This window comes from Rhea americana, unplaced genomic scaffold (genome assembly GCF_003343005.1).
Source record: "Rhea americana isolate MKP2758 unplaced genomic scaffold, rheAme1 scaffold_254, whole genome shotgun sequence".
NCBI lineage: Eukaryota > Metazoa > Chordata > Aves > Rheiformes > Rheidae > Rhea > Rhea americana.
The window spans coordinates 810,690-822,082 of record NW_028186373.1 but is presented as its reverse complement, the minus strand read 5'-3'; the positions used below and the strand labels follow the sequence as shown (position 1 = coordinate 822,082).

Genomic DNA, 11,393 nt, shown 5'->3' with positions numbered 1-11,393 from the left:
GTATTCTGCAGACTACCTACCAGAAGGTCCAGTCTGCAGTGGGATGGTGTGTTTCCCCCAGGTCAGATGAGAAACAAGTGTGCTGGGAATGTCCGGAGAGRGGCAGAACCAACCTCCTTGCTGAGGTCTGATGATGGGCCTCAGCTGCTAAATCCCTTTGTGGACCTGCCTCTGACCTTCCCAATGCCTGGGGCTGCTGAGCTGAATTTGGTGCTATTCTTCASGCCATCTCAACCTCAGCACTTGAAAATTTCTGTATGAAAGAGAGAGGGTAGAAAACAGAAAAGAAAGATCCCCAGGAGTGGCTTGGCATGGGCCCAGTTCTTCTGGAAGGTGCATATATGTCCAGAGTGAAGGCAATGGGACAGCAGCGGTGTAACCAGCTCACGGATGCCAGTGTGTTTAGCATAAACAGGAAAGAGGCAAGCTGAGGTTACAGTTTCCATTTACTTCCCATTCCCCGTCCACGAATCAAAGCCCACGGGGGTAGGTCTTTGGCTGGTCCAAACCAGAGTGGCTATCCACCATGCTGCAGCTCTGACTACATTCTCCATAGCATTTAGAACTGACATGCTAACAAAGCTGCGCCTTCACACTGACAACAATTTTGCTCGCCCTTTATTGCTGGGAAAACTGTAAGAACTGTAAGAGCAAGCACAAACACGCAGACCCACAGACATGCACAGGTCATGGTAAAGTGGAGTGGGGAGGCTGGCTGTGAAGTGCCCACTCTAGAAAGGGTAGAGGGTTGTCCCTGATGCTGTTGATTTTAACCCTTACAATGTTCCCCTCCTTCTTTTCCCAAAAGCGTGCCTYCTCTGCACCACAAATGCGACCACCGCTTGCAGGAACTCAGGAACGCARTTGATCCGGACAGACAACCAGCTGTAGGGTCAGGGTTTTCCCAGATCCCTGGGCAGCCCTGCAGAGCCACTCTGCGCACTCCACCAGTTGGTTTGGGCAGAAGGTTATTTTCCCCGGGGCATTTACGATCAATGTGGCGTGCACTAATAGATGCTTGCCCTATTGTTCAGCTGCGTGCCTGGATTGGCTGGGCGACTGTGGGAAACACCAGCAACCCCGAGACTCACGTAGCTTATGAAACTCTCTGACGTATAAGTAGAGGCTGTCAGTAAACGCCAGGGCATAGTCTTACACTGAGCATAGGATCCTAGCCCACAGGTCCGTGCCCAGGACTGAGAGCACTAGGAATGGCTCCCAGCAACACTCTCATGATCTACGTGGAGGAGAAACTGCTGCCAAAAGAAAAGAATAGAGTAAGTAGAGCCCTTGTCAGAAAAGGCTGAAAGGCTGGCCTGGGCTCTGTGCAATAAGCCTCCGAATACACTTGATACAAAAATGACAGTTGTTTGCATCTGCCCAACAARTATTACACATAAAAAGTTGAGTGGAGGGAAAAAGTGGTCTGGCAGAAGACAAATAGATTAAAGAGAGATAAAGGAGAATACATAGATTTTGGGGGGGGGGAGAAGAAGTTGGGTAGGCAGTGTCTTAAAGCTCTCCTATCAAAGGAAAGCATCTCTGAACACATGCATGTATTGGGGCCTGTGTCAGAACGGGCGAGCAGGTCAGCTCTCCAAACRTTCCTAACAGACTACTATGTCTCTTTTACAGCTCAGGAAGCCGGTGGTGGAAAAAATGCGCCGKGACCGGATTAACAGCAGCATCGAGCAGCTGAAACTGCTCCTGGAGAAGGAGTTCCACAGATACCAACCCAATTCAAAGCTGGAGAAAGCCGACATCCTGGAAGTGACTGTCAGCTACCTGAAACAACAGAGCCAGCTGCAAGACCAAAGTGAGTGCAAAGCATGAGTACACACCATTAAGAGTCTGTTCCCACAGGCCTTTGCTCTCCTCCATAGCCCTGGCCTTGAGGAATGCAGGTGTCTAGCCTCACGAGCAAAGCTTTACTGGATCAGGCTCTTAAAAGAAAGCTTATGCACAAATTCTCACAGCCTCGTGATTTGGTCATGACATTAACCCATCGAATTTGYTTCCTTCTCTCCTGTCTAGCATTCATTCACAAGACTCCAGAGCACGACTTTAACAGTGGATACCTGAGGTGCCTCAAGGAAGCTCTGCATTTTCTGGCCTACTATGAACCTAAGAAGGAAACTCAGGCCCAGCTAATCAAGCATTTCTGCAAAGTTCAGATGGGTCCAGATGTCATGTACTCTTCTGCTCCACGTAGTCTGCCTTTGACACCCTGTCTGTTTGCCAGAAAGCACCCTGCCCAGAAAACCGTGGCTGCTGCTACTATCTGGAGACCCTGGTAGACCTGCTGGTGGACTTCACTTTATTATTGTGTGTTTTGCTGCAAAAGCTAGAGGGACCTCTGATATAACAGTTCCTCTTTAAAGTAGGAAACATAGCTTTCCAAAGATGGGAGGTKGGGAGGCTGTTTTTCTTTCATGAGAAATGAAGGTCACTAATTAGTTTCCCTTCATAGTGAAGGATTTCGTTTGTATCTTGCAGCAAAGTTGCTGCTCCTATGGGTGGCTCCTAGCCAAAGAGAGGAGCAAGTCCTGAGTGGATTTAGAAAGCAAATGTCCTTTGGTTTCCATCACCCTTTTGCTTGACAAGGCTGTTGAGCCTTGGCTGTGGCTGTCAATGGAAATCTTTCAACCGACTCCACAGGTCACTAGTTCAAGTGCTCTTTTGTCTCTAGATAATGTATTGACCTTCCTAAAGAAGGCGCATTTTAGAGGATGTGTTTTGTATCATAAAGCCTTTGCCTTTTAAGTGAAAGATGTTATTCGGAAATGCTGGTTCTTCTAAAGTTCCTGTTCTATTTTTAGTATACCTTCTTACAGAAAGTTATTATGATAACAGATTACTGTAGGAAAATTCTTTTAATGCCCAGCATCTGCTGCTCTCAGTTGAGGGACAATTAATGCCTTTTGTAAAGGAAGTACTTTTGATACATCTTAAGTAAAAGCGAGAGGAGGGGAGGTAATGAGTACTGTACAGTCATTCACTAAACATGCTGAAGAGCTTAAAAAGCTTTTATAAAGTTGTGATGTATTCATCCTGTGTGATGTTCAACTTTCGTTTCTTCACTGTATGAGTCAATAAAAATGTTCTTAGTCATTTATGTTTTTGTATGAAATGATTCAAATGAATAATATGCCTGGATTAAGTGTTGCATGTGGACTTCTGCAGTGGAGAAGCTATCAGATGTCATGTTTCTGAGCCTTTGTCCCAGTGCACAGTTTCATATTTGTGAATTCCATTTGGCAGAATGGGATTTTAGATCCTGCCAAATAGTAACCCCTTGGGAAAACTACCRAAAGTAAAAGTAGGGGTTAAGTGAAATACTGAGTGGTATGACCGCAGATATTTAACAACTTACTCAGACTTCAGCAAATCACCTATTTCACAGCCAGTTTATTTCCCTCTCTCCCCCATTAATTTACCCRACAAGTTGTGTTCAGAGACGTATGCTCTCTGTCCATACAGGAGATGATAACATGCAAAATTCCTAAAAGCATCTAATAACTTCTTCCAAATATTTTGGCACCCCATTCTGCTGGGGGGGGCAGTCTCACATTGGTCTTTGAAACCAATGGGTGAACTAGTTCTTGCAGCCTTTTAGTTTTAGCTCCTTCTGTTACCTAAACACAAATTCCGTCAGGTAATAGTAAACTTTTTTCTTTTTTTTTCCTTTTTTTTTTTTTTTAATTGAAGTGCAACTTGTCCACATATGGCTAAAATATATAGAACTTGAGAACAAACAATAATTGAAACAGCATTTCCTCTCCCAAATCATTTATCGATTATGTTATTTTCTTGGAACTTTTTATTCTCTTTCTCTGACATCTACCTAAGGGTCCAAAACACGGAGATGATCACTAGTGAATATGGCTTGCACCTTGGAATTGGCCATTCCAAACTCTGCTGCCAGTCTGCTGAGTGATGCAAAGCAGATCTCTCCCCGCACTGTAAAAACTGGATAGTAATATTGCCTTAGCCTTTGTGAAGCTCTTTTGCCTATACATAAAAAAGATGCTAAATAATTTTCAGACAGCACAAGTGTTGTACCTTCACAGTACATCTAATTCTACCTGTGGCTAATTTCCTCAGAGATGTTCCGCCACGCTCCACCAAGCTTTAGAGTTTTTCCTATCCAACCTGTTGCAGAGATGGTCTCGCTGTCAAGTAACTTTCAAACGATCCTCCCTTGATTTTTTCACACCACTTCAACCTAGAAAACAAACCCAATACATCCTCTTAAACGGAGATCTGCCTGACCACCGCGCTCGCGCCGGCTGAGCGGCACACGTGAAGCGACCGCCGGCCTTGCGTGGTCCGCAGGGAGAGGCACTGCAGCACCCGAGAGCAGCCTCAGCCTCGGCCCAGCCCTGCCGGGCGGCTCGCCAGTTCTCTGCCACGCAAGCCTCCTGCTGCCCTCTCCTGAGGATTAAGCCAGCCCCGCTCTGACGACGCAAGGAAAACTAGCACCTGCGCTAGAGGACTGTGCCTGTCCTCCTGCCCAGCCACACACGGAGAGCTCGCAGAGAGATAAACAGAGAAAAGGGATTCAGAAGGCATTTTTGGAAGCAGGAAGTGGAGCACAAAAGGAGGATCCTAAAGCCAGCCTTGGAGCACCTTAATCACCACCAGTCTCTCCAAAACACAGCATTTTCCGCAATAACACTAACTCAGTTTTCCCTTGAAGAGTTCCCATTCCTTGGTCAGTGAGGACGATTCACCTTTCTCTTTCCTTTCTTTTCAAAGTAGAATAAATCTGCACAATCAGTTCACAATGTTATTATTATCTAACCACAATAATACAATCGATATGCATATATGATAGAGAAACCTCTCTTTCTTTCAGAGATATATTAATAGCATGAAACACCTCTGATAACTACCCCACCTCGCTTCAGATTCCCTAGGAGAAGTACTCCTGAAAAAACTCATTTTTTCATATGGGAGCGAAGCCAGCTGTTATTATGAGGACAGGTATCTTATGCAGCTAGTGTATTACAACCCAGGTAAACTACGTTGCAGAACCTTGCTAATATTATAATTGCAGCATCAACAGTTTGTTCAAAATTCATCAAGTAAATAGAAAAGAAAAAAGGAAACCAAAGAAGAGACACACACTTTGAAGGCAGTTAGAGCTGAAGCCAGTTCCCCTAGTTCTAGGATAAAAGAGGTATCAGGCAAAAAAATGACAACTCATATGTGATCGCAGTCAGGCCGTAAAGCCCAGGACCCCTGCCAGCCATATTGGCATAAATCCAGGTAGACACTGCCGCTGACATTCAAACTTCAGGGTCTGATTCTCATTTACACTGGGGCCATATTACATTACTCTGGTTATAGTGGGGGGGTTGATCATGCTTAGCTGTTAGCGTACATGTGACTCAGACCTACTGTTTGCAGAACTAGTTTAAGGGAGAAAAACAGTAAGGTCCTGCTTTCTTGGTGGAGAGGAGCGTCCAAATCCCACCAGAAAGCCTCCCGTTTGCTGCAGGCAGTCAGATCCATGGTTGGTGCAAGCACAGTACTTCTGGTTTGGGCCAGCCAAAAACCTGCCCCTGTGGGCTTTGATTCACCAATTACTTGTGAGCTTAAATCCAGACCTCCAGTTTCACCAGTCTTAGCAAAGCAAAGGTTATGTTTACAAATTATTAATTATTATCACTTATARTAATTGGATGCAAAGCTTCCTATGCTGCTCTCTCCCTTGGGGTGACACTTCCCTGCTCCAACACATTCCCACCCTTAGGGAAGATGATGTTTATTATGCTGATCCCACAGCCCAGGAATACTCTCCTGACAAAGCCCCTATTAACCTCAGAGTGTGGGCCTGAGTTTCTCAGAGTTTCCCACACTTTCTTCCCTATTTATGACATTCAAATGGAGCACAAAGGAAGCGTGCCTCMCAACAACCCACATTAGTGACGCTCTTTGGCTCTGCATTGTGATGTCCAGCAATTCCTGTCCCGGTAGACCATCTGGAGAGCTATTTTCCCAAGGAGCACATTGATCAATCAGTATTATCTGAGACCTTTTAAAACTYGGGAATTTTATGGTCTTTGACACTAAATAGATGTCCCAAGAGAGGTTGTCAGATAGATTTTAAACCATTTAAGGAAGGTACAGAGCAAAAAAAAAATCATAATTATTTCTTTAAAACCCCATCCAGAGTATTTGCGAGACAGGCTGACGTAAATGTAGGAAACTGCCTAAAGTAAAAATGCTTTAAAAGTGACACAGAGAGGAAAGCTTTAAGCCATCAAGTTGTGTGCTATAAGTACAGCCCTAGATGTGTATGACAGCTGGTTTTTAAATCTACGAAACTGGGGGAGTGAAATGCTGGTTTCCTGTACCCTGAGCCCGCCTTCTTCCAGGCCCATTAGCCACATCACAACACACTGGGTCCACCTCCGCCGAGTGCTAAACGTCGGACGGGCTAAGAGAGCTGCCAGTTAGYATCACCAGTGGTAACAGCTTTTGCGATAACAGTGTCCGCAGTAAGTCTGTACCCGGGCTGAGACCCCCACCTACAACCCACAGGCAGAGAGCTCCACAGCTCACTATCAGTTTCCKTGGCTAGCGTTCTTCCAGCTGTTTTGATTCATGGACTGTAATGAACGCAAGCCTGCTGGTTATCCTCTTGGGGTTGGTTAGCTGCTTTCACCAGACCCTTTGAGGTTGTCCTTCAACTCAAAGCAAGTGTTTGTGACACATCGTGTAGTCTACTCTAAATGCTTGGCAAATTTAGTGACTTGTTTCTTTTAATACTTCGTTCCAAAGACAAGGAAGCCACCAATTCAGAGCCTCAGACAATCAATCTTCCCTCCTGGCACCGCAGTGACAGTCAGTGACAGTCACAGACTCCTCCCACAAATATGAAGGACAGCGACAAGTACTGGATTTGGATCAGAAATGTGTTTCAGTGGGACAGACTATTTTGCTCTGACAGCTGTATTGCAAAAGAGTGAAAACTGAACAAACTAGKTACAGACTTTTTAATAAGGAGCAATAGCATTGCCAGCAGCACTGGGTTTTTTTCCCTCGCTGAAGTCCTTACAGAGAATGCATACTGCACTCTCTTCCATAAAGACTGCGCTCTAGGGGCAGCCTTAACCTAGAGAATTTAGTATCCCGGAACATTAGTTGAGAAATACCTTGCTGCTATTATGTTTTTAGGCCTCAGCAAGGCAGCCGAAGCAAGCTGGAAAAGAGTTTCTCTTCTATTCGTTAACAGTATACAGAGCCTAGGTGAAGTGGGCAAGGGAGGAGCTGAAGATCTGCTATCTTTGCAACTGAGACCGAGGAAGGGAAGCTGGGAGTTTGTGAGCCCAGACGGCTGTTGTTTTGTGCACACACTGCMAGGCAGCTTGCCTGGTTTACTATTCACGTCAGATGGCGTGAGTCCACAGTTCGGAGGGTTTCCCACACATCACCCCGTTCACAGTGTTAAACTGCTGACAAAAGAAGTGTGCCTCTGCAGCTCCTCGGCAGAAAGCTAATGCCTGCTGCACCATCTGCCCAGCACTTGAAGGGAGGGATAATGCTTTAATCAGGGAGAGCTGGTTTAGCCCTTTGGAGTCCAGGAACATTGTGCTGGGGATAGGATGGTGGTGTTTAAAACCACTCATGTGGTATTTCCAGAACCGAAAATTGGGGTAAAGCTTTTCTCCCACTTTACCATGCCCTTTGCTGCTGCAGACATACCCCTTCCCATCCGGCGAGCGGCAGGTCTTGCTTCRTTTCATCCAATATGCTCCCTGAGGGAGATGCGATGCACAAAGTCCTGTGCTTGACTTCAAGGCCCAATAAAGTGCAAGCCTGTGCAGCCAGGGACTGCCAGGGATGCAAGTAATACTGCCAATTCCAAGCTGACAAAATAATTCAGGGAACAGTTTTTCAATAGGACCCCAGCACTCTGCTCACTTMCAGGTTTTTGACAACCATTGATATTTTAAATTGTTGCACCCTACACGAGCCATCTAAATATAAAATGTCTTTAGGCTGGAGAAGAAGGAYGGGAGGGAGGGCTGACCTATGAAATAGTGCCACAAGAAGCCAGGAGTTAAGAAGGGCTTTGTGAGCTCCGTTTTAATAACTAGCTATAAACTTTGCAGAATCATATCTTTTCATGTAACATATTGTCCTTGCAACAACTCAGTGGGCCCTGGAACGTGTTGCTATCCATGCACCCACAGATAAAGGTTTCGGCCCTAGCTTATTGGCAGGCACGCTGAGGGCAGGTGAGACAAGCTGAACCCAGTGGGTACAGTGAAATGAAAGATTTCCTTTTCGTTCTTGAAAGGCTCTCACAGGAACTAGGTAGGGCTTTCATAAACACAGTACTGAGAAACAGATACTCAAAAAAACTAACATCCCAGCATGCTAGCCTGTTAGTGGTGATCTAGATTCACTCCCTGTCCTTGGAGCTGGCCTCTGAACACAGAAAATGTATTAAGGAAAAAGGGAGTTATGTTCATCCAGGAATCCCCTCAAGCCAATAGCCCTCCATAAACTACATTTCAGACACATGTACTGTAAAGCGTAACTAGGAAATTTCTCAATACAAGGTCTCACATGCCTGACTGGCAGATCCTAAAGGAAACCAGCTTAGTACTGCAYGGTGCTTGGGGAGGCAGTCGACTTGAGCAGGCAACCTAGAATAGCCTGGAAAARCATCTCCAAAAATTAGTGTTAGCCCTGGGTCCAAACTAGTCCTTTCTACTTTACTGGCTGCATTCAGTGCAATACGTGTGCCCATACACAGAGACAGCCCACGATAGAATGGAGTCACAGGATATCCTAGCACCTGCAYTCCCATTCTACAAACGGGCTACTGCAAGCAAACTAACAGATAAGAACCATCTCCTCACTACATTTCAGTTGTCTGTTTATAAGGGGAGAATGTATCTGGCTGCTTTACTCGGATGCTCAGGACCAAGAGAACAGTGAGGTATTGTTTGTAAYGGCTTGGAAAGTGGCAGGAGATTAAATAGAGCAAGTTTGGGAAGGGCATCGTAATCAATACTCATCATAGGCTGTCATCGGAGAGCCCAGATGATCTAGGCAAAAGCAAAAAAGTTACATAAGTATTAAAACAAATGTAGAGGAAAATATTTCAAGCTATACTTTGGAGCAAATTGTTTTAAGGGTTTTTCCTCTTGATTTCAGTCACTCGTTGCCTGAAAATTATCTGATACTGTATTCATCTAAGCATGGTTTAATGTCAGTGAAAGGGTTTAGCCCCTCTCACTCCGCATCTTTTCCTTTTCAGCCTCTCTTCTGGTCATGGGGACAGACCATTTTCTCTTCCTGAGATCTGTCTTCTGTGCTTAATTTCCCCACAGCCAGGGAAAAGGCAGCATATTGAGACGCTGACATTCCCAGCTTCAGGCAGAAGCTTGATTATAATGAGGGCAAACACTTTCCCACGTTCTCACCCCTGCACCTCGAGACCAAGCCCCATTGTGTCACACGCTGCCCGGTCCACCTGCTCCTCTGGGAGCAGCGCGTTGTCCCCGGGCAATTCGCAGTCATTTTCCCAGGCCGTAAGAGATGCTTTCTCTATTGTCCCGGGGGTGCATGGATTGGCTGTCAGCTGTGGGAAACTCCGAGTAGCTGGGGACCCACACATTTCCATGCAGCTACTGGGTATAAATAGAGGAGCTCTCAGCTCGCTTCGCCACTGGCTAGCTTGCAAGCTCTGAATTAACACCCGCACTGAGCACGTGGATAATGGCACCCAGTGCTCTCTCCCTGGAAATCCTAACACCCAAAGAAAAGAACAGAGTAAGTATTCATCTCGCTCTGTGACTGCAAGGGCAAATAGCTGAGGAGGGCTGAGCCTCTTTAGCGGAAGGTTAATAGAGATGGGAAGGAGAAYATCCTGTTGCTAACTGTCCTCTTCCTGCTCTCTGTTACAGCTCAGGAAGCCACTTGTAGAGAAACTGCGTCGCGACCGGATTAACAGCAGCATTGAGCAGCTGAAACTGCTCCTGGAGAAGGAATTCCAGAGACACCAGCCCAACTCCAAGCTGGAGAAAGCCGACATCCTGGAAATGACTGTCAGCTACCTGAAATATAGCCAAGGTGAGTACAGCCCCCTCTGGATCTGGGTAATTCACACTTGCTGCCATTACTGTCAGGCCATTACTCCAGCCTGGGTCTGCCTAACACGTCTCTTTTGCTCTTTCAGCATCTTCCAAAAGCCTACAACAGGATTATAGTGAAGGCTATGCCTGGTGCCTCAAAGAAGCTCTGCAATTCCTGTCTCTTCATTCAGCAAACACAGAAACTCAGATGAAACTGCTCTGCCATTTCCAGAGGTCGCAAGCAATACCCAAGGACCCTGGTTCATCTTCTGTGCCCACCAGCCATTCTTCCACCCACCAGCCCTCCGAAAAACAAGCAGCGCTGAAATTCCCCTGCAACCTCTGGAGGCCTTGGTAGGCCAGGAGTACTCTTGCTGTGTTTCTGCACATGTGCTTGTATTCCAGAGGAGCTTGTGACTTTCTGTAGAAGTCCCCTCGCTCCTCTCATGAGTAGGGAAGAATGTTTTCCTTTTACTGAGAATCATTTTGCTTGGATGTCTGTCCTTCTTCCAGAAGGACAGAAATGTTCCCACCATATGGGGAGAAAGTTATTCTAAAAGTGGGTGACGTAGTCCTCTTGCTAGGCCATATAAGAGCTGTTCAGAGAGGAACACTGACTGTTCTTAACCTTGCTGAGGTTGTGTATGTATGCCTGTTCAGAAAGCAGTAACTTCTCGGATGTTCAGGCTAGCATTTTCAAAGGTGTCCATTCAGTGGGAGCCCTTTTGTCTGACCTGCCCCACTTGAGACTCCTGACTCTCCTGAACTAGACACACCTGTACTGCCAGGCTGCAGCTGTAGCCACGGGGGCCCAARGTGTCTCAAGCAGAGCAGCCAGTCTAACTGGTCACCACTGGGAATCCAGCTCTTCTGTGGGTGCCARAGTTGGTTCTATAATATTTGTAGATTGTACTGATTGTGCTCAGGAAAAGGTTAAACCACAGCTCAAACTATGTAGAGGAAATTCCTCAGGATGTCTTGCTCACAAAAGCTGGGTGTTGTTTGTGAGGTTCAGGATATGTATGCCTTTTATAAAGGCAACAGCTCATTTTATATCCTTATAGGAAAGAAAGTTACGGTCTGTGCTGTTGATTTTACATGAAATATTTATCAGAAAGTCTTTTATGAAAGGCGGGTGTACAAAYTATATTTATTGTTTTGGTACCCCATCACTAGGGGAGAATGTACATTCACTGTTGTCCTTGGAGGATGCTGTGACATGTTATATGTGATCTGCATCTATTGTATAACCTATGCCAGAAATTATCTTGAACTTCAGAAGTTGCTGAAACTTTT

The 11,393-nt window shown here is 45.8% G+C and overlaps 2 protein-coding genes across 3 annotated transcripts; both read left to right on the top strand.

Annotated features, from left to right (window-relative positions):
* Nucleotides 1–1,073: 1,073 nt before the first annotated feature.
* LOC146594644 (transcription factor HES-5-like) lies at nt 1,074–2,318 on the top strand. Of its 2 annotated transcripts, none has more exons than XM_085307175.1 (3): nt 1,074–1,277; nt 1,636–1,816; nt 2,035–2,318. In XM_085307175.1, exons 1-3 carry the CDS (start codon nt 1,212–1,214, stop codon nt 2,295–2,297), a joined length of 510 nt encoding a protein of 169 aa, XP_085163301.1. In that variant the 5' UTR covers nt 1,074–1,211; the 3' UTR covers nt 2,298–2,318. The 2 variants fall into 2 exon arrangements, with proteins under 2 accessions (XP_085163301.1, XP_085163302.1); XM_085307176.1 differs by having other exon boundaries at nt 1,636–1,822.
* Nucleotides 2,319–9,711: 7,393 nt separating this feature from the next.
* Nucleotides 9,712–11,393, top strand: HES5 (hes family bHLH transcription factor 5). The gene is made up of 3 exons (XM_085307174.1): nt 9,712–9,795; nt 9,930–10,095; nt 10,202–11,393. Exons 1-3 carry the CDS (start codon nt 9,742–9,744, stop codon nt 10,453–10,455), a joined length of 474 nt encoding a protein of 157 aa, XP_085163300.1. The 5' UTR covers nt 9,712–9,741; the 3' UTR covers nt 10,456–11,393.

What these genes read in the sequence shown, in the direction of transcription:
- HES5 (XM_085307174.1), top strand. Translation starts at nt 9,742, where the DNA reads ATGGCACCCAGTGCTCTCTCCCTGGAAATCCTAACACCCAAAGAAAAG. An exon ending in CACCCAAAGAAAAGAACAGA is followed by an intron (nt 9,796 to 9,929) that starts GTAAGTATTCAT and finishes TCTCTGTTACAG; the next exon opens with CTCAGGAAGCCACTTGTAGA. An exon ending in CTACCTGAAATATAGCCAAG is followed by an intron (nt 10,096 to 10,201) that starts GTGAGTACAGCC and finishes TTGCTCTTTCAG; the next exon opens with CATCTTCCAAAAGCCTACAA.